The 26,026-nt window shown below is 42.3% G+C and overlaps 1 protein-coding gene across 2 annotated transcripts; it reads left to right on the forward strand.

The window, feature by feature from the left end:
* Nucleotides 1–191: 191 nt before the first annotated feature.
* LOC139638946 (cullin-1-like) lies at nt 192–25,760 on the forward strand. 2 transcript variants are annotated; one of them, XM_071512978.1, is made up of 22 exons: nt 192–327; nt 8,404–8,828; nt 11,381–11,555; nt 11,852–12,019; nt 12,737–12,787; nt 13,053–13,143; nt 14,078–14,241; nt 15,179–15,341; nt 16,138–16,268; nt 17,226–17,333; nt 17,869–17,975; nt 18,124–18,172; nt 19,155–19,286; nt 19,863–19,980; nt 20,205–20,281; nt 21,056–21,174; nt 22,073–22,178; nt 22,553–22,600; nt 23,411–23,493; nt 23,772–23,877; nt 24,150–24,263; nt 25,106–25,760. In XM_071512978.1, the coding sequence occupies exons 2-22, from the start codon at nt 8,689–8,691 to the stop codon at nt 25,184–25,186; spliced, it is 2,331 nt and encodes a 776-aa protein (XP_071369079.1). In that variant the 5' UTR covers nt 192–327; nt 8,404–8,688; the 3' UTR covers nt 25,187–25,760. The 2 variants fall into 2 exon arrangements, with proteins under 2 accessions (XP_071369079.1, XP_071369080.1); XM_071512979.1 differs by lacking the exons at nt 23,772–23,877; nt 24,150–24,263; nt 25,106–25,760 and having other exon boundaries at nt 23,280–23,412.
* Nucleotides 25,761–26,026: the final 266 nt, after the last annotated feature.

Here is a 26,026-nt window from a genome sequence, read left to right on the forward strand (position 1 = left end):
CGCCTTTTCTCTCCCCAGACATAAAACATATATCGGTAACTCGGCTATCTTTGAAAATTCCCACGTCCACTAAACATAATTGTAGTGGCTTGTTCGTGTGCACGAGTCGTATTTGCAGTATTTCCGACAGCACTTGAACGCAGCGTGATTTGGTGGCTGCTGAGCTGATCTTTGTGCGAAGCTGAGAGCTTCACAGAACAGCAGTCGCAGTTAGCAGCAGGCAGCAAGTAGCGCTACATACAGACGAAAGACGGCGGAGGCGAGGTTTTCGGGCACTAATATTTATATAGATAACGGTTACACAGCGACATTGACGGCCTTAAAATGGTAAGAACACATTTCAGTCTCGAGAACATGGGACAGTGGCGCTCTTTTTCTGGTAATTAATCTAGCTAACGGCTAGCTAGCTAGCTAATGCTAATGGGGTTAGCGAAATGTTTTCCTGACTCATTATTGAGTAGCTTGAGTAGCTAGGCTGCCATTTTGCACCACCAACACGGTCAGCTGGTTTTTCCTAGCGACTACGTTTAGCTAGCTCAGGATACCTTTTGGCTTAAATATATATTTACCACCATATTTGGAACTAACGCTAGATGAAGACGGAACCGCGGTTAGAATGGATGATTAGCTGCTTACTTGCTAAGCTGCTAGTTCATCAAACGGTAGCTAACCAAGCTAACCTTACTTACTAGCTAACTTGGCTAACCTAGCCTAACAAGCTAATGTTAGCATAGAATTGCGTAGCAATGGATCACTCCATTCGTTGACCAACATTATCTAATCTGAACGAATCTTTGACAATGATTTTATGTTTCAGTGACAATTATAAACCGCGAATAAGGTGACGTTAGAACAACTCTAGTCATTAAACCGTTAGCTAGCAAATCAGCCTTCTAACGTTACCGGTTTGCAGTGAACGATAGTGATTTGAATCTGTCAGATCTGATATTTTATCTTTCCATGGTTGGCAACTATCGAGTTTTTTTCTTAGCCAGTTGTTTTCAGCGGTGTATTCTCCATCTGCTCAGACAGAAACACGGTTGACTGACAGTCACATTACTAGTAAATATTAGTACCTGGGATTGGAAGTAAGTAGATGCCAATGGGAACACACACATACGTTTAAAGGTTGATTTCTTACAGTACACAGCTTTTAAGTACAAATAGCGCCATAGAGTGTGAGATGTTTGGCTGTGAACTGGTTTCTATTCTATGTCAATTAATAACTAATGTTTACATGCTGTTGACATAGTCCTATTACCTTTAGCTTGTAGCCCTCGAGATACAGTTCTAGATCAGGTTCAATCTGATCATGTCTGTTGAGTTTTGAAATGGCCTTTCTCTGTAGGAGCTACAGTTTCCTCTAGTGTTGAATATTGAGTAATGAAGTTTGATTGAACATGTAGAGACAGGTTTTGTCCTCTCAGAATCAATGCCTTTAGTGGGAGGATCTGTATGTGCTTAATGTAGGCCATTGGGTGGGAGTAAGTTGGTGACCATAGCAGTATGACTGACATCTGCTGTAGGGTGATGTTAACTTTGATTATATGCTATGATAAAACAGCTGCACACTGAGCCATCCTCTGGTACATGCTTGTCCATGCCCAGTGGCAAAGGGCAACAAAGAAATGCTCACAACAAAGAAATGCTCTCTGACATCTTGTCATCTCTGCAGTAGTGCAGCTGCAGTAGAGGTAATGAATTCAGTTTGAGGGAAATTATGAGATCTCTAACTGATGAAACCATGAGTTAAAAGAAAGCTTTTGAATGTCTACATGGTTCAGGAATTGCAACACTCTCAACAAGGGTAAATTAATGTGTTTCCACAGTGTGAATGTGTGTAACTGTGAGTGTGAAGCTGGGCGTTGCTGAAAAAGAGCATGCATGCTCAGTCAACCTTCCCTGGATAAAGATCAAAGAAAAATAGTGAATGCATTGGCAGTTGTGTTTTCTGGGCAGAGTTGTTGTACCATTGATCCCAATACCAAAGATTCCTCCCCCCTGGCTTTGAGAAGCATATTGCTGTCCATATTTAAAGTAATGGAAAGTCACTATTTAAGGCGGTTTCTTCAGAGAGCACGCGCTGTGTCTGAATCCTGATACGCTCTTTCGCAACATGCTGCAACTCACTCGCACACGCCGAGTTAAGTAGACCGATCCTTTCTCTGCTCAACATCATGCTGGCATCAGTCTACAAAATCAGTGTGCTTTTGTGTTTGTGTTTGGCAGCGCAGAATGACTAGCGCTCCTGCTAGGGCAGCGCTGTTGGCAAACCGACAATATGTAAACATTAAATTTCAATTTTAACGCCCACTGTAGTTGAAAATAGTCAACATATTGATGTAAGTAAACATGTTGATATAAGATATAAGGAAAAGGAGTAGTGAAATAATTCTGTTCCTCAAATCATCAAGATGTATAATTGTGTGTCTTCCAAATAATGAGTATTGTCATTTCAGACATGATTGCACAGCCTTTACCCCATCTGACCCATCCCGGTCTCTCTCCTTAATATGTACAAGGCGTAGTGAGCTGATGGCGGTGACGGCTGTGATTGTAAAGTCAATCTAGAGGGGCTGTGAGTCTCTGCTTGGCTGCTCTTCTGAATGCTGAGCGGAGCAAGAGAAATCAAAAGCTGCTTACCCTAATGAAATGTCCTGCCTCGCTGCCTAGCCGGCACATGATCGTTTTGCATACACACGTGCGCGCACACACACACACACACACACACACACACACACACACACACACATACAAACACACACCTATGGAATTAAGCCATAGGGTGAGTGAGAAGTCGTCACTGCTGTGATTTAGTGCAGTCAAAGCTTTTTCACTCCTGCAGACTCAAAATGTGATGTTTTTGTTTTGATCGCCAATACTCTGACTAAAGACTAAAATGAAAGTAATGGGCATGTTTACGTTCTGTCTCTGCACTCTAAAACTATGGCAGTCACGGCAGGGTACTCGTGTGTATGCGTGCGTGTGTGTGCGCTTTGTTGTCGTTTGCGTGTTGTTTGTGTGTGTTTTAAATGTAGGGTATTAGGTTGGAGTGTCTGGCCAGGACACACGGTGACCAGGGTAATCAGATTTACCAGGCTGAGCTTTTTTTCCCACGAGCGCCGCTCTCTCTTCCTCTCGCCCTCCCCACCACTCCCTGTGTCCTTCCCGTTTGGCATGTTGCGCTCACACACTTGACTCAGACGCCGACAAACTCCGGTTCCTTAGTTGTGGTGTGATGAATACCGCAGTGTAGATTGAATCAGGGTGGGAAAGAACCACCAGCTGAATGCCGGTAAATTATGGCTGCTAGGTTTGTGTACCAGCCTCTTTGGCAGGTAACCAGTCATCACCTGGAGGTCCTAATGTGAAAATCTATTCAACTGGTTGAAGTTTGAATGTGGTGAATTTCAGAATCTACTTGCTACTGTGGATAGCGGATAGCAGGGTAAGAAATTGTCAATTTTTTGGCTCCTTGATCTGATTTGTTAGGAGCATTTTGGGTCTTTTTGGGTGCAGTTTTTTTGAACTGTGAAATAACACATTTGCTTTGCATATTGGCAAATAAACACTCAATTTGTACCACTAGATGTGCTTTAACTTCTTTCCTACTGCTGGAAACTTGCAGCAGGTTTTACAGAAGACTCTCCCAACCAGTCCATCTTCCACACCTCCATTGAGTTTTTTATATTTTGTTGATGCTACATGGTGCCAACATTTTCTACTGCTTCAGGCTGTGCAATCCGTCATTTTCTGAATGACATTTTTTTTAACTGTCCCACAAATGCATTGTGAATGTTTGATAACAAATGGGAACTGGATGAAATCCAAAAAAGGGGGAATTTTTTTGTCTCCTCATTTTTAATTTCATGAGGTTTTTATAAACTTTTAAATTAAATTTTGCCCCAAGGAGGAGAGACAAGTTAGTTTGCTTCCATAAACATATTCAAACACATTGCAGTACTTGTTGACAGTCTAGTTGCTGAGCTGTGGCCAAGAAACGTATGGCGGTTCCCTGAAATGAGCAGGTTCAGAGTCGTGACCTGTGAACTTTGCTGCCTTCCTGGCCTCATGTGAAGGAGGAACGTGCTGCTGGCGGCGGTGTTGTCGTCAGCAGACACGAGGTTCCCGTTTCACAACAAACTTTCTAGAAATTGAGTTCGCGCTCCCAAGCTGTTCACAACCTGTTACGCCTGGCCACATAGCTTTGGAACTGATAATGGGTCAGATATTGTTGCTATTTCCCTCTAACGTCTTTTGGTTTGGGAATCGGAAATCTGATCCCAGTGCTGCGGTGAAGGGCACCTTTCTTACTTTCAATGAATAGAAGCGCGAGAGAGACACAGACAGGGAGATAGATGAGAGAGAGAGGCTGAACGCCCTACCTTCTGTGGTCCAATGGCTACACAGAGGTATTGTCTGCCCCAGTTGCCATGGCAACTGCCGGAGCACCTCAGGTAGGGCTGCCTTTCTGTGTTTTGTGAGGATCCGCCGAAGAGGAGCGGGGGCAGAAGCAGGTCTGGAGTCTGGGCCAGGCTGTGTGGGCTAGCTGCCGGTGTACAGAGGCTACAGGCTGGACTCTGTATCCATCAGTTTCACACAGCAAGGTAAAACCAACCGGCATATTAATCCTGGATTAGCCAGTGGTGCGTTTAGGGTGGGAAGTAAACACCAGACATCTTTTGAAATCGGGTGAGTTTGAGGTTTGAGTATAAAAGTCAAGCTGGCTGGTTAGACAGTGAAAGTGGCTCGTGAGTTTTGGGATTTTCCAGCTGCTGTAACCTGTGAACCCAAAACTTACATTTCCTGGTTTTGTGTCACCAGTGTTGGCCTTGAATAAAGGTCTGATGTTTCCTGTTGGATGAATGGGCAAGGCTTTATGCTGCTTGGCCTTCCAGTTTTAGACTTGCTTCCTCAATTAAGTTCCTACAGTGTGTTTAAATGTTGTATGACAACAAAGGTCATACAGCATCTTCTCTATTCCCAGCAGTTAGAGCCACTGGTTGTGATCAGGATGGGAATCTATAAGGGCAGAGTGATATACCGACACTGGCTCTCTCACCGACCACATTTTCTACATGTCTGTTTGGTAAATACATCTGTCAACTAGCCTACTTTGCATAAACAGTTTCATTTGTGTTGCTTCAGTTAAACTGAGAGTCGCACTTCAAAGCAGCATAGCTAGTGTAAAATCAGCTGTGTCAAGCCAGACAGAGATGGACAGAAGAAGACCAAAGTAAGGTGGTTTTACCTTCAAAATAAAAGCATACTTTTTATATGTATGACGTTAGAAAAATAAACAAATTATCGTTTCATGTATTGTTATCGACAGTATACAGTGATATGAATCTCAGGCCGTATCATCAGACGTTTTGGACTGAAGCATCTGCCCAAATGGCGTATGTTATCAGTTTGGATTCACCTGTCAGTGTGGCAGGTAAACCAGAAGTGTAGTTTTCCCCTGGTTGTGATGGCAGTCAGCCAGTTGGTGCCTGTTGGCTCACGATAGCAGCAGATTTCAGCTGCAGTGCTGTGGTCAGTCTCTGTCAGTCTGGAGGGAGGGATGCTGAAGAGAGCGAGAGAGAGAGGAGTGGGGCGTGGAGTGGAGAGGACGGCGGAGATGTGAGTGACTGATGAAAGCCTAATCTAAGTCTTCGTGTGCCTTGGGCCTACTGCTGTGTCAAGGTTTTTCCTCTGCCTCAGTGCTTCTCGTAGCTCATCATCCTCGCCCATAGTGTTGCACGGAGAACCAGAAGTACCGCAGTATCTGACTTGAGAAATTGTACTACAAAAAAGAGTTTTTCTACAGCTGGTACTCTGTTCTGTGATCCTGCTTAAAATCCATATTCAAGAACATAAAGCATTGTAAAAACTAGTAAACGCGCAGAAGTCGGTCTCAGATTTTCCTAGAAAATCATTTTCTAGATGACTTTAGATAATCAAATGTTCTATTCTGACAATTATGCAATTTCGCCGCAAGCATGTGAAAACAGGTAGGGAAGTGGCGCACCAGCAAAATATGTCCTGTTGGAAGCACGTTATATAGTTTCAGTTCCCCAAATTAAAAGTAACTGACTGAAAAAAACAAAATTTAATAGTGGAACAAAGGCATCTAAGATACTGAGTGTTGTTTAATGTAACTTTTAGCTTATTTTATTGTTTGCTTGGACTGCTACCAGTCTCCAAATCCAATTTTTGGTATTCTGGCGTTACTTGGACATGTTTTATTGCAGACATATAGAGTTAGGGTGTATTGTGGACATGTGTGGTAGAAACCCTATAATCAGCCCACCACGCTGAGTGTGACGACACGCTTACCAGCAGTACCAGTTCGTTGTAAACAAGTAATGACTTTGTGTGTGTGTGGTTTCATATGTGTGTACCATATGCATATCTAAATATAGTGCGTGTTGACAAATATGGGTCATAAGCACCACGCCACAAATAGACACACACACGCAGTCTAATTTGAAGACGCATTGTGCCCAAATTTCAGCTTTGCTTTTGTTTTTCTGGAGTATTCAAGTGTCGCTGCTGCATCACACAAGCGTTCGAGTGTTCGCCGAGTGTTTGGAGGCAGCAGCCAGGCTCCGCCGTCAACATGGGCAGGAAGTAAACAGCGCACATCAGCTCACTTCCTCCCCTCTCTCGCTAACAGGCGATCACACTCGGGTCACATCCTGAGTCACTGGCCTTAATGGTGGTGAATGGCCAGAGACGGGCAGCGCTGCCTGCCTGCCTGCTCCTGCTAAATATAGCCCCGCTGCCTGCATGTCAACAACAATGACCCTCGCTCTCTCTCTCTGTCTCTCTCTCTCTCTCTCTCTCTCTCCCTCTCTCTTTCTCTTTCTCTTTCTCTCTCCCTCTCTCTTTCTCTCTCTCTCTCTCTCTCTCTGTGTGTAAAACTACGTTCAAACTGCAGGCCTTCATGCTCAATTCTGAATTCTCGGTTCTGCTGCTCATACAGTACCTTGAAAAATTATTGACACCTTGACTCTTTGCACATTTTGTTAATACATTCACACACATTTCTTAAGCTTTTATAGAATAGAGTGCTTTGCATAGACCTCTGAAGCTGCAGTGTCTCTGTTTCTTTTCCTCTCTCCTTTTATGTCTTTCTATCAGTCTGTTTTCTCTCTCTCTGTAGCTTGAAAGATGTTGACGCTGCAAACATTGGCATTCATTTACTTCCTCCTTGTGTCCTGACTGCGGGGATGAAATTACAGCTTTAGGTCTGTCAATTAGCCTTAATGATCTGGCCTTGGACTGTCATTAATGCCATTATAAAGCCATATCATCCGAGGCCACTTCCTGTTTGGACAGTGTTGCAGTCATGACCTGACCCCCATATTCAAACACTCAGGCTTAGGCTGAGTGTATGTTTTCTGATTTATCTCCATGCATTATTTAATGATTTTTTTCAGCTGGCAAGACTTTGCTGTAACTAGAAGGACACATGTTTGATCCCCACAGTAGCTAATGTTTCCATCAACAGCCGTGGGTCCTGTTCAAGTATCTTTAAGCAAGACAGTGAATCCCTACCTGCAAGTCTAGATAAGAGATTCAGCTAAATGCCTGAAATGTAAATGTTTTATTGGTTTGTAATGGCTAAGAAGAAACGCATTCGAAAGTGGAGACTGGGCCGGATCCCAACTGGGAGCTCTGCGACTGGAGTGGGGAAGGGAATCAGGTTGTGAAGTGGACTAATCTGTTATTAGCTGAGTGACGTCAGGGTCTGGTCAGCATGGTGACTGCGGGGCTCGGAGCCAGGTGTCGGCAGATAAACCCACACAGCCTGGCGAACTACTGACACCGTACTGGTTGAAGTGAGGAAACGGAGGCTTCATGAGTTGACTTTTGATTCTGGGGTTTGAAATTCTTCCTGAGCAGCAGCATTCTTTTATTTATGTTGTTGCACAGCACCAAGGTTGATTTCCTTGGTTCATTCAAAGTGCACCAGACTACATGTTAGAGCTGAACAATTAATAAAAAAAAAAGTCGAAACCGCAATATAAACTTATGTAATTTCCAAATCGCAGAGGCTGCAATTGATTACTTAAAAGAGAGAGGCGTCCAAAATGTATTTTTAAACAAGGTGTTTTAGAGCTGCAGGTCATCTTTGGTCCATGAATCAAGTACAATATTGGTGAAAACCTTTCATCAGACTCTAACTCAGTAAATCCTGCACACTGACATCTATTTTCAAAATCACATTTCAACAATTTTAAAGTTCTAAAAATGTATGACTAGAAAAACTTGTGATGATATGAATCGCAGTTTGAATCGCAACTGCAATATTCTGTCAAATATTATTTTGTCACTATCTTTCAGCCCTACTACATGTGTGAATCATAACGGTGTACCTTTTTTAAATTATTTTTTTCCCCCCCCTTTCCTTGGCAGGTCATCTGGTGAGGAGTGCCGAGGTTGTTAGGTGGAGGCGTGGCAGACAGCGCCACCCAGGCGTGCGGAGGGGGACTGCATCCCGTCTCACAAACCGACGACCAGATATTCCCGAAAAAGGCGCCGCCGCCAGATGGACCGCGCACTCTGAGAGCAGAGCGACTCAGGACAGAACCAACCGAGGAGCGGAGCGGAGCCGGTGGGGGGGGGAAGAGCGCTCGCCGGAGCAGGAAAAAGGGAGGGCATTGTTCGGCTGGGAGAAGCGGCGAGGAGAGGGGCGTTAGGATGTCGTCCAACAGGACCCAGAACCCCCACGGACTGAAACAGATAGGGCTGGACCAGATCTGGGATGACCTGCGGGCTGGCATCCAGCAGGTCTACACACGGCAAAGCATGGCCAAGTCACGCTACATGGAACTCTACACGTATCCCACACGCTATGAGATTTGGGGAAGTTGATGCTGTTATGGTTTTGCATGCTATGTGGATTTTTACAAAGACGTCCCATGCCCGCATACAGATCTAGTCCTCAAGAAGAGAATGTAAAGAGTTTAATTTTTGTTTTGGCAAGAATGCTTTCTTCACCTGGTTTGAAGTTCTGTATGCAGGGCTGGAAATTTACTTTCCACCGCCCACTAGACTGGTACCCAAAGTTGAGCAGCCACTTCCCCTTTTTTAACAGACAGGTGTTTTGGTTCCTGTCTGAGTAGCAGGTAGAGTAGACAAATTTACCACAGCCAGTATTTCCTAGTATTTTGCTGGTGGTTGGGGTGAATTTCCACTAGCTGTGTGTTACAGTATACTTTACTGCACTGTTATCACCTTGTTTCCAAGACTCAGGCATTTTGCTGTTTATAGCTGTGTATCCAGGTAATGAGTTGTAGCAAAAGGACACCTACTCTAAGGGTCAGAGTCCTGCTGCAGAAGAGGAAACCTTTTTTTAAACTTTAGAAATGATGTGCAGAGTCCGTAATTTATTATTAAAAGATAGAGTCTGCACACTAGAAATGTCTCCCATGGCGTTTATTGGTATGTGAGTCATGCAGACTCTATCTTTTTAATATTTGACTGGTTTTCCAGCACCTAGTACTAGTTTGGATGTGCATACTTTTGTGTACTTTTATAGAATCCCAGATTTACAACAGTATTTGTTTCAAGTACAAGCATCTCAATTTCTCACCACTAAATTGTTTTTCAAGTGCTATTCAAAAGCTTTTCCCACATGTATCGCAATATTCATCAATAGAATCGCAGTATAATTTTTTGCCAGTATAATGCAGGTCTGCTGTGGAGGTTTAGTGCTGTACTTGTTATAGTGCATGTGACTGACAGTGAAGACAGGCAGGGATCACTGAAGATGGGACAGGGCCAAAGCAATTATACAGCTGCAGTAGCCTGTGTGCTGCTTTCAGGACAGTGTGCTGTTTGGCTGATTCCCCCAGGGTGCGAGCTGGACCGGACTGGGGGAAATCACCGATAAATTATTTTGTGATTGGTGAGGTCGTCCGCTTTACCGGCCACTATGCAAGGCAACAATCATCACCTGGAGCTCCTGTTGTAAAAAAGAATATTTTGTTAGTGGAAAAGTGAAGGTGGGTTGTGAATCTTGGGATTTAAAAACTACTGCAGCAGGTGGACAAAAAAGTAATTTTCCTGCCCTGCACACACACACAGACTCGATAAAACACACAGTACACAGGTGGGTGTAATACACGTAGACAGATGAACAGCTCAAACGGGACATTGTGATGTTTGACAGCCTCTCTTCCTCTTCCGCACCTTTCCGAGCCGCCGGGTCTGGGCAGCAATAAAGGTCGTCGTAATCCGCCTCGAGTAAAGCGCTTAATGCATCCAGCCATATAAGCTGAAACCTGTACATTCCTGACCAAATGTTCACGCTTCACTAACTCGAGACATTTCCGAGACGACTTTTCCCGTTCAGCCGAGCGGAATGAACAGCGCTAATTTGAATTGCGTTCTGTGACTGACATCTTTGCCTATTAGAGCCTTTTCAGCCCACATCCTTATTGACCTCTTACTGCTGGTTGGGCTGTTTTATGAAGTCATACATTAATGCTCTGCATGAAGGAAAGAATAATCTATTTTACATTTGGATTTTACTTAGGAGTGCAACAGTAGAACAAGCTTCAATTCCTAGATCATCCCATTCCTAGAACAGTTCCTAATAGCATTACAAGCAACTAATACTAAGGAGGGACACTGACCCTTGCACTCCTTACAATTACTATTGGTTGCTTGTAATGGTGATCTAGGTATCTGAGCTTAGTTTAAGCTTTATTCAAGCGTAAAGTGATGTTGAACTTTGGTAGTACCTTGGATTGTGTAACTTCCAGGCCATGATAAAACCCCAAAATCAGTAGAGAGAGGAGATTGGGAAATTGCATTTTCTTTCTCTCTCCATTCACTCCCATTGTATGGAGGAACAGTTTGAAAATCACACTTCTAGCACATAAACAAACGCCAACAAAGCAGATTCTGACAATACATATAAAAAAAAAAACTAGTCATGCTGCGGAGTTGTGTTTAAGTGAATCGCTTCCTTTATGTTTATTAAACTTTGAACAAGTGTAACACCAAAATCCAGTCGGAGGAAACTTGGAGGAATGAAGAACATAGTATGTTTACCAATAATTGTAAATGGGTGAAAAAAAGTGAGAGATTTGTTTTTTATATATTGGCAGAATCGGCTTTGTCAAAGTCCTGTCTCCCACCTTTTTTCGCTGATTTTGGGGTTACATCATGGCCAGGAAGCTACACAACCCAAGGTACTACGAAAATTAAAAATCACTTTACGTTTTATTCAGGCTTAAATTTTGTTTACCCATTTTCGTCTCACTTGACATATAAAGCATTAGCGAGAGCTCCCGTTCAGAGCTACACCCTGCTTTCTCTGCGATGTACAATGTCTCTTTGTGGCTGTGTGTTTATGCCTTAACCCCCCCCCCCTTCCCCTCAGACATGTATATAACTATTGTACCAGTGTCCACCAGTCCAGCCAGGGCCGGGGCTCTGCACCGCCCACCAAGCCCTCCAAAAAGACCACCACTCCAGGAGGGGCCCAGTTTGTCGGCCTGGAGCTCTACAAGAGACTCAAGGAGTTCCTCAAGAACTATCTGACCAGCCTGCTCAAGGTGAGTCCGCATGCTCTGGCCGGCATCTTCACCGCTTAGTCATGCTTCATCGTTTAGGAAGTGCACACCTTTTTATTAGCTGCTTGGGTTTTCATAAGCACAGTTTGTATTTCTTCTCATCTTCCATTGTTTTTATCTTTTGCGGAAATGCAACTAAACCCTAAACCTCAAAACAGCCAGGTACTGGATACTGACCTGCTCCTGTTCCTCTGCTTCTGTGCCCCCCTCTTCTCCCACCTCTCCCTCTGTCTGTTTCCTCCTTCCCTCCTTCCCTTCTTCCTTTGCTTCCCTTCCAGGATGGAGAGGATCTGATGGACGAGTGTGTGTTGAAGTTTTACACCCAGCAGTGGGAGGACTACCGTTTCTCCAGTAAGGTCCTCAACGGGATCTGTGCCTACCTCAACCGCCACTGGGTCAGACGGGAGTGTGACGAGGGACGCAAGGGCATCTACGAGATTTACTCGGTAAGAAAGTATCTGGCTAAACTTCTGTTTTTTGGGGGGTTTTTTATGCTAGCAGCACTAAACAGATGCTTGTGGGCATTGCTGGTTGCGGCGGCTGTGGTTAAGTGACTATTGAAACCTTGTTTGAAACCCGGTGCTCTTTTGTACAGAGCCTGGGAGTGGCCGCAGGAGAAAAAATAGATATTTCAAAGCCTCAGTTTAATATATCGAGGGTGCAAGATGGTATTGTGTGTGCACGAAATAGACCTCGTGCACTCCAAGTCTGAGTTTCCTGGCCAATCGGTAACAAATATGTTCCCTTGTTTATGTTAATTTTCTGGGACAGGAGTAACTGAAGAGCAGCCGGTGGACTGAACTTTTTGAACTAGACTCACTGGTTGTTCAGTTTTTGTAATTTTTGACCTGTAACTGTAGGTCCCCCTTCAGCTAATCAGTGGAAGTTGGAAAATGCCACAAGATATATGCATCAGTCCCCCAAGTTTCGTTAACATTTTTTGCAGTTACCGCATATGACGGATGAACAAATGAATGAACGGATGGAGACCCCCCCACTCCCCCCAAATGAAACTTATACAGCAAGTTTCATTCATCCAAGGACATCAGGAGATCATCTAAGATCATCTAGGCCTAATATCTGGTTCGTTTGGTTTCCTGACCTTTTCTTAACCCTCTCACCCTCTGCACCCCCCACCCTCCCACCCTGCTCTTTCCTTCCAGCTGGCGCTCGTGACCTGGAGAGAGTGTTTATTCAGACCCCTCAACAAACAGGTGGGTGTGTGACTCAGCAAACCGCCACATGGTAAATGCATCAAAGTGGAGTGAGAAAAACAGTGAATAAACACAGTGATTAAAAATAAAATTGAATCACAGAAATGTGGGTTTTTTTGTATCTCACTTGCATAAATTTATACTTTTTTCTGTTTTCTTTTTTATCACTTAAATTTCAGTTTTATCACTGTACAAATTAATACACTCAGCAAAACTAAACCAATCTCTGTTTCTTCCTCTGTGTCTTTCCCTTTCCCTCTGCCAGGTAACAAACGCTGTGCTGAAGCTGATAGAGAGAGAGAGGAACGGAGAGACCATCAACACCAGACTGATCAGCGGTGTGGTCCAGTCTTATGGTGCGTACTCTGCTCCCGCTCTGCATCCATTCACTAGTACAGAGAGAAAGAGAGACCAGGCTCATAGCAGTGGTTATTTTTGGGAGTAACCTGTAGTTGTTTTTCATGTCATATCAGAGGTCAAAGGACATGAATGTAGTTAAAAATGAGAAAGAACAAGCGCAACATAAATGTGGTTTTAAATGTGTTGCTGCTTCTTTTGTATTGTCCTGAAATAAGGGTGCAGAATTAATTGGGTACATGCCGTGAATTTATTCTTGTCAGGGTGGAAAAGCATCTGAAACAGCATTTATGAGATAAAGAGACACTAAAACTCTCCATTGAAACCCAGACAAAGGAAATTATTTTAGGGTTTCAATGGTAGGGATAGATTAAATCAACTGAAATGAAAAATTAGCTTACAAAAAACTTGATTGAAGAATTAACTTTATAAACAAAATGTGTAAAGAAAATAACGTCATGTCAGGTTTTACGGAGTGTTTGTATGTAGCTGTGGTCAAGGAGGAACCTCCATCATGTCAGCAATGAACAACACTGACTGGCTGATATATGATATTTAATAAAGCACCAGTAACTGCTTGATATGTCGACAAACAAATATTGATCTAACCCTAATTGCAGCATTTCATTTAGAACGTCCGCTGGGGTTGGAAAGTAGTCAAGATGTCGATATAAGATGCCAAAAATGGAGTAAAATACTTTTGTTTGTCAAATCATCTAGATAAATAATCATACTCAATAATTGTAGGCACAATATCTAGCAAAATATTTGGTATTATCATAGTAGTCTAGTCCTGAAGACGAGTGAACCAGACCTGCTAATAAGTTTTAATACCAACTAACTTGAACCGGTACTTTGTCATGAACACTCTCGCACCGTCCTTTTTACAGATCAAGTCTTGACAGCCTGTTTTCTTCCCTTATTCCCTCCCAGTTGAGCTCGGTCTGAACGAGGAGGACGCCTTCGCCAAAGGCCCCACGCTGTCCGTGTACAAGGAGTACTTCGAGTGCCAGTTCCTCACCGACACAGAACGCTTCTACACACGCGAGAGCACAGAGTTCCTCCAGCAGAACCCCGTCACCGAGTACATGAAGAAGGTAGGCAGGGAAACAACTGGCTGGGAGTCTCATACAAGCAAGGGGGAATGACCGTCTACACACACTAAACACCTTTTGGGGACTAAATAGAGAAAACTAGAAGGTCAAAGCGACACTCATCCAATAGGAAAGAACATCAGACCTTTATTGAAGCCAGGAAAGGAAACTTTTTACAAAGAAAGACAGCCCGCACTCTGTTTCTTCTTATGTTTTTATGACAGTGGGGGGTAAATCCCAAATATTTACCTACGACTACACTATTTTACCAGCCAGCTAGATCTTTAGAATAAAACAGAACTTTTTTTTTTATCTTCTTAAGTGGCTGATAGAGTAGATAACCTGATATTTACCTAGTTGTAATTCTCCATCCTGAAGATAAGACATTTGAGATATTGAGATTAAGATATTGGATGTGGAACAGTTGTAATAGAGAGATGGAGAAAGAAATGGAGCATATTGATGATTAAGTGTGTCCATAATGCTAATGCAGAGCTCCTATTGGCTTGAAAGAATTCTTACTGTGTTGACAGATTAACAGATGTTTCCAGTTTGTATACAAGCATCTGTTTATATTTATATATGTGTATATACAGTACTGTGCAAAAGTCTTAGGCACACAAAAAGTAAAGCGAAGATGCTTTCAAAAATAATTAAATGAAAGTTTCTAAATATCAAAAAATTTACTATAAAGAGCAGTCTACTGACACACTAATGCAGGAAAAAAATGAATAAACATCTAAGACACAATTTATATAAAAACTCTTGGGTGCCTAAGGCTTTTGCACAGTACTGTGTATATATATATATATATATAGATATTTATACATATTTGATACATGTTGAGATAAAGTGTGCATGTCTGTTGCATGTCTCTCTGTGTGTGCTCACGAGTGTGTTCTCTAATTTTTCAAAAATGTTTCCCCCCCCCCTTCCCCAGGCGGAGGCCCGTCTGCTGGAGGAGCAGCGGCGTGTGCAGGTTTACCTCCACGAGTCGACCCAGGACGAGCTGGCCAGGAAGTGTGAGCAGGTGCTGATCGAGAAACACCTGGAGATCTTCCACACCGAGTTCCAGAACCTTCTGGACGCCGACAAGAATGAAGGTAGGCCTGCGTTTTTTGTTTGTGTGTGTTTGTGTGAGTCTTAGGTATTTTAGCTGACAGCTTATCCACTGCGACTTACAATGAGCTCAAATTCGTTGAAGTAGTAAGGAGTGCAGCGTCTGATTTAACAAATATTCCAAATAAACAGATATTATGTATGATGGTTAAGTGCTAGGTAAAAAAAGAGAGAGAGAGAGCTAAGAAGGAAAGGTAGAAAGGTTCGTGTTCATTTATTTTTAATCAAGATGAGAGGATGGACGATGGGGGAAAAGAGGAATATGATTCAAGGGGGAAGAGTGGGACGTCACATTTCTTGAAGAGATTAGTTTTTTACATTAGCTGGATTTCCATCCTAGTAGTTTTATGCAAATTATGATGTATTGAATCAGAAAGGCTGAATGGAAAGCCAAATTTAACTTCTTTTTTTTTTTTTTCAGTATCGCAAGAACGTTTTTACAATTGCATTAGACGGAAAGGTTTTTCATCTGAAGGAATTCTATGATAAATAGCAATGGAAATGCATTTGTCGAGTAAATAATGCTGTGGCACAAAGATAATTTGTGTAACAGCTGGGTAGAATCATAGCCAGTGACTCTAACATCCCTCAAAATATGTGTAGTGTTTTCTCCTGTAAATTGCTCTGTGTCTAAGAAAAGTCAATAAATAAATTGTTAAAAAAAAATATATATATATATACGTATATATATGTGTAGTGTCATTTTACACAAAACATCCCGCTACAGTATGTCTACTACAACTAACCGCTGATAACCCTGCTGTGTCTTCCTCCTGTCAGATCTGGGGCGGATGTACAACCTGGTCTCGCGGATCACCGACGGCCTGGGAGAGCTGAAGAAGCTTCTAGAGACTCACATCCACAACCAGGGCCTGGCCGCCATCGAGAAGTGCGGAGAGGCTGCTCTCAATGTACGGACAGTAAATAACGCCCGAGATGTCAGACAGAAATAAATGTTCCGGATGCACAAAATACCACTTTATCGCTTCTGATACCAAATCTGAGCTGTGTACTTTAAGGTAATATAGCTAATATAAAGGCACTGATCCAAACTGTTTATAGAGGACAGAGACACAGACCATTAGTTTGGAGCCATTAGGCAAAAATGTACAGAGAGCAGAATGCCTACAGTTCCTCACAAAATCAAATGTCAATACCAATTCTGAGTCCTGTGCCGAAAGAGCTGAGCATGTGTGCAGAAAGTCACTGCTCTTTGCTTTGATTGCAGAAATTAATATCAGAATGACTTTATTTGCCAAGTAGAAAAAAATGTACAGGGATTTGTCTCTGTGACATTTTTGCAGGAGTGTTAAAAAAAACCTTTAGCACATAATTTAGTCACACACGCTACGGCAGCAACACGACTTCATACGCACGTACACAAACACACACACACATTTGAATACGTTAGTTGTCAAATGTGTTGTAGGTACTACTATTATCTTATTCTTTTTTCTTACCTGTATTGTATTTTAATGTTTCTGTACTATTTCCAGTCTTAATGTTCCTCTACTTTCTGTTTTAACCCTAAAAGCCAGGGACAGCAGTTGCAAATTGGCCTTGGCTAGAAACCTGCATGCATTTACATAAACGAATAAATATGTATTGCAAGGGGGCAGTGCAGGACATACCACAGATAGACTATGCATATTAGTCTACATATTCAGCTTTTTCTCACCATGAGCATTCAGGCAGCTCGGCATGCGGTGGGTTGCAGCCGTAGGTGAGCGTCCAAAACAAAAGATAGATGGCACCAAAACGCCGTGGCTGCCGGTGAACGATGCCCCTGGAAACAGAAATGTTCGTATCCCCCCTCTTCTGAACTGAACTGAACTCTCTCTCTCTCTGTGTGTGTGTCTCCCTCTCAGGACCCCAAGGTGTACGTCCAAACCACGCTGGACGTCCATAAGAAGTACAACGCCTTGGTGATGTCGGCCTTCAACAACGACGCCGGCTTCGTGGCGGCCCTCGACAAGGTGAGCAGCTTTTTTTTCGTGAAATAAACCTTACGTGACGAGCTGAAGAGGCTAAGAGAGACTCGCATCCACGACCAGAGTCTGTGGGGAAAACAAAAAATCTTTCTATTGATCTCCTTTTCTTAGCATTTCTCTCTGAAATTAGACTTTTTTTTGGTTACAGGAATATTGTCATTGGACTGTTTCCTCAACTTTTGCACTTAGCTATTGATGGCTTGTTGATGATGGAGGAATTAAAGCATATGTTATCATCAAAGTAGAAGTCATACTGGATAAGTGCGGCAGCTAAAATTCCTAAAATGTTGCTGGGAACAAGAACAAGAAACAAGAAATGAACTCATTCTACAGACAGTTTAATTGCCTGAGATGCCAGACAGATACAAATATGCCTGTTCAGGATGTAGCGATACACCTTTTTCACTGCTGATACCAATTCTTTACGGCTATACTTCTAATACTGTGAGTTTTTCAGGCCAAATGGTAACATGGGTGCTGTTACTGATGTGTATTGTGATCCTGCTGTCTCTTCTCTCAGGCTTGTGGACGTTTCATCAACAACAACGCCGTCACCAAGATGGCTCAGTCGTCCAGCAAATCACCTGAACTACTGGCTAGATACTGTGATTCTCTGCTTAAAAAGAGGTAGGTGTGTGTGTGTGTGTGTGTGTGTGTGTGTGTGCAGGTGTGTTTAGGGGGGGGTGTTTTCAAAATACAAGTGATGACAGTTGTCTAGCTACTATACATCGAGGGGGAAAAATGTAACTATGTAATGTGTTTGTGTGTTTTTTAGCTCCAAAAACCCAGAGGAGGCAGAGCTGGAGGACACACTGAACCAAGTGGTGAGATACTCTGACCCCTTTGTGTGTATGTATGTATGTGTGTGTGTGTGTGTGTGTGTGTGTGTACGTTCGTATTTGTTACTAGTACTGAGAAAGTACCACAGTACCTTGTTTTAGGTATGGACGCCCATTTCCACCAGTGTAATGAAAACAACGGTCCTGTAAGTCATTATAATGAGAAACTCTCAAAATAATGACTTAGTATCTCAAAACACTGAGAAACTTTATCAAAATAATGACTTAGTATCTTTGAGATACTAACTCATTATTTTGAGATATTAAGTCATTATTTTGAGATACTAAGTCATTATTTTGAGAAGGTTTCTCATTATTTTGAGATATTAACTCATTATTTTGAGATACAAAGTCATTATTTTGAGATACTAAGTCATTATTTTGAGAAAGTTTCTCATTATTTTGAGATACCAAGTCATTATTTTGAGATACTAAGTCATTATTTTGAGAAGGTTTCTCATTATTTTGAGATACTAAGTCATTATTTTGAGAAAGTTTCTCATTATTTTGAGATACCAAGTCATTATTTTGAGATACTAAGTCATTATTTTGAGAAGGTTTCTCATTATTTTGAGATACTAAGTCATTATTTTGAGATACCAACTCATTATTTTGAGATACTAAGTCATTATTTTGAGATACCAACTCATTATTTTGAGATACTAAGTCATTATTTTGAGAAAGTTTCTCATTATAATGACTTACAGGGTCTTTTTTTTTCATCACACTGACGGAAATGGGCTTTATTATTTAGGAGCGGTACTGTACCAAGAGTTTTTAAGAAAGGGTACTTTTCACATGATTATACTGTCATTAACTAGTATAAAATCCACACTCATGTAAACTAATCCCAGTTAAAACATGTATTCAAACACAGATCAAGCCTCCCATACATGTTTTTTACGAGAAAATCAGTTCCTTGCCAGTTCCTAAACATGTTTATCTGTGTGTGCATCTCCTCTCCCAGATGGTTGTGTTCAAGTACATCGAGGACAAGGATGTCTTCCAGAAGTTCTACGCTAAGATGCTCGCCAAGCGTCTGGTGCACCAGAACAGCGCCAGTGACGACGCCGAGGCCAGCATGATCTCCAAACTCAAGGTCTGGACTCACACACACACACACACACACACACACACACACACACACACACACACACACAGAATGACTGACACACACGCAAACACATGGCTAAAAACACACACAAACACACACACTAGGGTTGTTTCAATATCAAAATTTGATAGATCAGTACCAGCTGTGGTACCTCGATATTGGTACTGTGGTACTTTTATAGGTCCGGTATACCCTGCAACCCTAACACACACACACACACACACACACACACACACATACACAATATCCGCATGCATAACACTAAACACACAGTTACTCGGGGAGAGAAATGGTTTAGCTGGTACATCCCAAAATATTTCCACAGCCAATTTCACTATTTTACCAGTCAAACAGATCTGTAGAAAAGAATTGGACCTCCAAATGATGACAAACTTAGCAGCTACAGTCATAATGTACCAATATTGGTGGCTGGTAATTTCCCACCCTGCTAGTCACTTCTTATATATTAGTCCTGGAACACCCAGAAAAAACTAATTTAGAGTGAATCTGGTCAAACGTGGTTTTTAATCAAGTCTTCTCTTCTGTTCTCTCCTCCCACAGCAAGCCTGCGGGTTCGAATACACGTCCAAACTGCAGCGCATGTTCCAGGACATCGGCGTCAGCAAGGACCTGAACGAACAGTTCAAGAAGCACCTGACCAACTCCGAGCCTCTAGACTGTAAGTGGCCACACACACACACTTAAAAAAAAATGTAAATTGTTTTAGGGAATCTAGCTGAGGCTCTTATCCAGAACAACTTGGATTGAGTGAGGAATGAAGGACACTGACAGGACAAGTGGATGTTGTGTGGTCTAGGTGAAACTGATGTGGTCTGTGTGTGTGTGTGTGTGTGTGTGTGTGTGTGTGTGTGTGTGTGTGTGTGTGTGTGTGTGTGTTTACAGTGGACTTCAGTATCCAGGTTTTGAGCTCCGGGTCTTGGCCCTTCCAGCAGTCCTGCACCTTCGCTCTGCCTTCTGAGGTGAGACACACACAGACTTCACTTCAGTGTTAGATGACGCTTCTGTCACATGTAAACTGTACAACTTAACTACTGTCATTTTTATTTTATTTTATTATTTTTTTTACCTCAGTTGAATCTATATATAGTCCTTAATGTGCAGCTTAGTTTTGATGGCCCAGTGACGCATGAAACATGTTCAAAATCCATTGCGTAATTTGAAAAATGCATAGTCATCAACAAGAAAATGAAAGTTATTTTCTTCCTTCCTTAAAAAAAACAAAAAAACACTTTGCGGATGTGACTTTGATCAAACAGCAAACTGAGTCCTGAAACAGAAAAACAACTCAAGAGTTTACCTGCTGCCCCGATTAAAAAGGATTGTTGGTACAGACATAAATAAGATTTATGGCTACAATTTGTTCTTTTGAAATCTAAATTGTTGTCATAACCTTTTGGTCTTTAAAGCAAACAAAAGTAGTCTGTGTTTTCCTTTGTAGAGTGCTGTTATTCTTTCTTTTAACCGGAGTACTCTACCATTTTACTATTACTAACACTTTCTCAAGTCTTAGCAACTGGTGAAGTATTTGTTAAGTTATTTGTATTGATCAACAAACTGTCAACCCCTTGCAGAATTATTTCCCCTTTAAACTATTCTTTATTTTGCTGTGGGCTGCTGAGTGTCCCCGGACCCCACTTTGAGAACCACTGCTCTTAACTCCCCCTCCTGTCTGTCTGTCTCTGTCTCTGTCTGTCTGTCTCTGTCTCTGTCTCTGTCTGTCTGTCTCTGTCCAGCTGGAGCGAAGCTACCAGCGTTTCACAGCTTTCTACGCCAGCAGACACAGCGGCAGGAAGCTGACTTGGCTCTATCACCTGTCCAAAGGAGAGCTCGTCACCAACTGCTTCAAGAACAGGTAGAGACATCAGTCCCTGATGCTTTTACTGTTATTTTACTGTTATTGAATACACAGCTAGGGGGCGCTGTTCCTGTGGCCATCAGGGTGACTTTTTATTTCCCTCAATCAAGCTGTCGACTCTCTGTCTGGTGTTATCAGCTGATGTTTCCCCAGATGGTATAAACTGGTGATTTGTCACGTGTTTTTATTGTGTTTCTTTATTATGTGCTTTTATTGTGTGTGTTTATCGTAAACCCAGCCTGCAAACCACACTTCCTTTATGGGACAATAAGGTTTTACAATGAATTGCTGCGTTCAGCAGGCCAGTTTCATGAAGTTAAAGTTAATCTTAAGAATTTTGAATACCTCTTTAATGCCAGTTAGATTGAAGCACAAGGTCAATTTTGCCGTTTAAACATAATAATGAAAAACAAATCTAGGTTTACATGACCAGGCTGATTTCTCACTAGACATACAGACCTGTAAAACTGGATTTCAGATTTAAGCACTATATTTTATTGTTTTTAAATTATTTTTCCAGCAGTGAATTTAGTTAATTTCCTGCCCTTCTTAAATAACAAGATTTTTTTTTGTCCGTGTGCCACATCCCACAACTCACCAGCCACTTTGGCTATTTTACCAGCCAAGAAAAGATTTTAATAATAGAACAGGAGCTCCGGATGACTGTTGGTTTGTCTAGTTTTGGCTCGTATAGCAGACAAACTCGGCAGCCACAGCATATAAATAAACTTATTATGAATATGAGCCGGCGTTTGGCTTTGAGATGGTGTTAATTCTGCACCCTGGAGTGTATTTGAGGTATTTTAAGGCTCTTTGCAGTCTATTGAGAGAGACACCGTATTCCTCCTGTGTGACTGATACAGACTTGTGTGTTGTGGTGTTGGTGTGTTTCCAGGTACACGCTGCAGGCCTCCACCTTCCAGATGGCCATCCTGCTCCAGTACAACACAGAGGACATGTACACCGTCCAGCAGCTCACCGACAGCACGCAGATCAAAACCGTGAGTCTCCTTCTTATTAATATTTGAAAAGGTTCCTTCCAAAATTAGATATCTACCATTTGGTGGGGGGGGGGGGGGGGTGTAAGTGACGCCTGTTTCCTACAAAATGATTGCCAGCATGAAATTAAAACAAACTGTGGTATTTGGTAAAAAAGGTGTTACATCCTTGTTTGATAAATGTTTTACTGACTGGATCCGCTGTATTTGTGAGAAAAAAAACTTGAAGTAATTATTCCCCCTTATAAGGAATATAAAGTCTTCTCAAAATCTCACATTTGAGGTTTTTCTTTCACTGTCCGCTTTGCTTTTTTGTTGAAATTTTGGTTGTTTTGTTAGAACTTTTGATTTGTAAACTGTTTCTTTTCATTTTTCAGGACATTCTGGTTCAAGTCCTGCAGATCTTGTTAAAGTCCAAGCTGCTGGTGAGTGCAACAGAGTAAACTCTTCTCCCTCTACACCAGTGATGATGATGATGATGATGATGATAATAGCTGCAGCCTGAAGCTAGTTTTCATTAACTATTTTGGTGTTGTTGATGTTGTTCTGCCGCGTCTCCCTGCTGCGTCCGTGGCATTTCTGATTGGAGAGTCGACTGCCTGTCAGAAGTGATTTATTAACTCAAAGAGTCAGTCCAGGCTCGAAGCTGTTTGTTACAGCCAATTAACTTTCCGAATTCATGCTTTTGTCTGGGCATTAGGTTTGCATTAGTGTGTGTTGGGTCCTGGTGAAGACTTGTTTGTTCTCTCCATATCGGCCACTAGAGGGCGTTAGAGTACAGTGTTGTTGGCTTTTAGGGTCTTTGAACCATCACACTGTCTTTTGTTATTATTGAGTATTTTTCCCCACAAACATAACAAATCAATATCACATTATTCAGTGACAGTGTTCTGCCCACCTCCCCTCTATTAGGCTGATCTATAATGAGAATAATTAAATGAAAACATAGAAGAAAGTATTTAGTGTTACAAAGCAGGTCCAAATGTAAGAGTCTGCACATCAGGGGTACGGGGGTCAAGTATCCACAATGAGAGACACCATCCAACATGGCAAAGGGAAAATAAATAAATAAACACTCTATTTTTCATTCTTGTGTTTCTGAAGGCAGGCGGGTCCCCATCAGAGACGATCAGCTGACTGAAACAGGCCTTCAGTCGTGAGTGTATCTGCTTTCTGTACGTGGAAACGACCTCACTGAAACTTTTTTTTTTTGTTTGTTTTTTTGTGTCCGTCAGGTTTTAGAGGACGAGAACGCCAACGTGGACGAGGTGGAGTTCAAACCGGACACCCTGATCAAGCTTTTCCTCGGATACAAGAAGTGAGCACAGGCTTTGTCTTCTCCCTCTGCTTCTGTTTTTTACAAAATCACAACTAATTATTTGACTTTTTAAATGAATAATACGCAGCTTAAAGTTTACAAAGTGATAAAAATCTATATTCTGAATGATGAACTTAAGGGATTTGACTAAAGTTTTAGATTTATGGTGTTTTGGACCAGAGCTCTTTATATCCTGATGCATGATATTAATTAATCCAGTGTATTAAGCAGTGTTGTTTTTGTTGTTGTTGTTGTTGTTGTTGTTTTCCCCGACGCAGTAAGAAGCTGAGGGTGAACATCAACGTCCCGATGAAGACGGAGCAGAAGCAGGAGCAGGAGACGACACACAAGAACATCGAGGAGGATCGCAAACTCCTCATACAGGTGGCTGGTCCTCCTCACACTGGGGTCCGGGGGGGCTTTCAGTAAAATCAGGAATAGAGTGACTTCATTATTGATTTATAATATATTTAAATTTATCTTTAAAAATTACAAGTATTCAGTGTTTCCCCCACAGAGTTGTTAAAATAAGTTTTAAGTAGATTTATGACTCATTTAGAGGGACATTGTAGTACATTTCTGTGTCTTGTGGTGAACGTGCACTAATGAGCGAGGTGTGTGTGTGTGTGTGTGTGTGTGTGTGTGTGTGTGTGCAGGCTGCCATCGTGAGGATTATGAAGATGAGGAAGGTCCTGAAACACCAGCAGCTCCTGGCTGAAGTCCTGAACCAGCTCTCCTCCCGATTCAAACCCAGAGTCCCCGTCATCAAGGTAACACACACACACACACACACACACACAAACACACTCAGTTCATACACAATTCCGTTTTCCCTCCATGCTCATGATTATGCAGAATTTTGTTTCTTTTGGATTGAGATGTCTAAGCCAGTGGTTCTCAATGTGGGGTCTGGGGACCACCAGGGGTCCTTGAGGGGGTTCCAGGGGGTCCCCAGCAAACTGATGAATCGTTAAACTTCACCATTATTTAATTTACAAGATGGTAACACAATTAGAGAATGTATTAGAATGACTGTTTTGATCATAGTTTCACTGTTGTCTCTCTACCTGCAATACAGATAGTCATGGGATTCTGGACAAAATCTAATGTGGACTAAATTAGGGGTCCTTGATATGAAAAAGGTTGAGAATCACTGGTCTAAGCCACCTATCTCACCCTCTCAGAGTGTTTTTTATTTTATCACTACATGATTAACACATGATCGTACTTTTGTGCAGATTTGATGATTTGATGAAGTAGAATTGAGGATGTAGGGTTTATATTCCTGTATAATCATATTGCTATTTCAGTAATTTAACAATAAAATATTGGCATATCAATATTTATATCGAAACATTAATTTCATGTGCAATTACTGATGTAGTAGGAAATATAAAGGTGTTATGAGGCAAAAAGTGCAGTCAGATGGTTTTGTTAATTGTGATTAAAAGAAATCCTGCAAAAATATTTAGGATTATACTATAATTTCTGGTTGGATAATGGATATCACAGTCAAGAGAATGATTCCTCTTTGTGCTCCCTGTGATTTTCTGTCTTCTTCTGTGGTGTTTCGTGGTCTGACGTTTCCCTCTTGTCTCCCTCTTGTGGTCAGAAATGCATCGACATCCTGATAGAGAAGGAGTATCTGGAGCGAGTCGACGGAGAGAAAGACACCTACAGCTACCTGGCCTAAGCCCTGCCCCCTTCCCACCCCACCCCTTCCCACCCCACCTGCCGGCTCTTTTCATTTTATTTTTATTTGTTCTTTTTTTTTTTAAATGTCTGAGTAATAAAGTGTGGATCCCTCTGACTGGCGGACATGTTGTGAATGTGTGTGAGAACGCCACCGCCTCCGTACGATGCTGATGATGAAGACGCCGATGTACGGGGGGGGGGGGGGGTGAACTCTGCCCCTTTTTTGTTGCTCTCGCTTCAGTGATGAAGGAACCGTACGACCACATGACCTCCCCGCTTAGACCAGGAAACCCCCGTACACACACACTTCGCCCGTCCTTTGGAAACGACGCATCTCTAGGACTCACACACACACACACACACACTCTTTCTCCCATGTTTTCATAATGTAAATAAGAACCACAGACTTCTAAGAGGGGAAAAAAACAAAACAACCTTACTCCCCCCTTCTTTACATAGCGCAAACTTAATGAATTAGCCTACAGCCAATCAGAGGAGAGCCGCATCCAAGGGTTTTTCTGCATGCTACTGCCTACCTGCATCACGGCGACGCCAAAAAAAATAAAATAAAATAAACAAAATTTAAAAAAAGAAGCAAAGTCGCCGGGCCGCCGATGCAGTCCACCGTACGACGACACGAATGAAATCAACAACGCTGGTCCTGTAATTTATGTATGCGACTAAACTGAAGGGAGGGGGGTGGGGCAAGTGTTACCGCCCCGATCCCAAACGCACCCCTCAGATCTGACAGCAGGGGGAGGAGGGGGAGAGTGGGGGGCGGGTGGAGTCAAGAAGCTGAAGTGTCAGTTTGGTCGGAGGGTGGTCGGATCACGCAGGT

The sequence above is a fragment of the Centroberyx affinis genome, unplaced genomic scaffold (genome assembly GCF_046629955.1).
Source record: "Centroberyx affinis isolate AG114_WGS23_722 - 3 ecotype Tasmania unplaced genomic scaffold, CSIRO-AGI_Caff_v1 ptg006693l_1, whole genome shotgun sequence".
NCBI classification, from domain to species: domain Eukaryota; kingdom Metazoa; phylum Chordata; class Actinopteri; order Beryciformes; family Berycidae; genus Centroberyx; species Centroberyx affinis.

What these genes read in the sequence shown, in the direction of transcription:
- LOC139638946 (XM_071512978.1), top strand. Translation starts at nt 8,689, where the DNA reads ATGTCGTCCAACAGGACCCAGAACCCCCACGGACTGAAACAGATAGGG. An exon ending in GATTCTCTGCTTAAAAAGAG is followed by an intron (nt 17,976 to 18,123) that starts GTAGGTGTGTGT and finishes TGTGTTTTTTAG; the next exon opens with CTCCAAAAACCCAGAGGAGG. An exon ending in ACCAACTGCTTCAAGAACAG is followed by an intron (nt 21,175 to 22,072) that starts GTAGAGACATCA and finishes GTGTGTTTCCAG; the next exon opens with GTACACGCTGCAGGCCTCCA.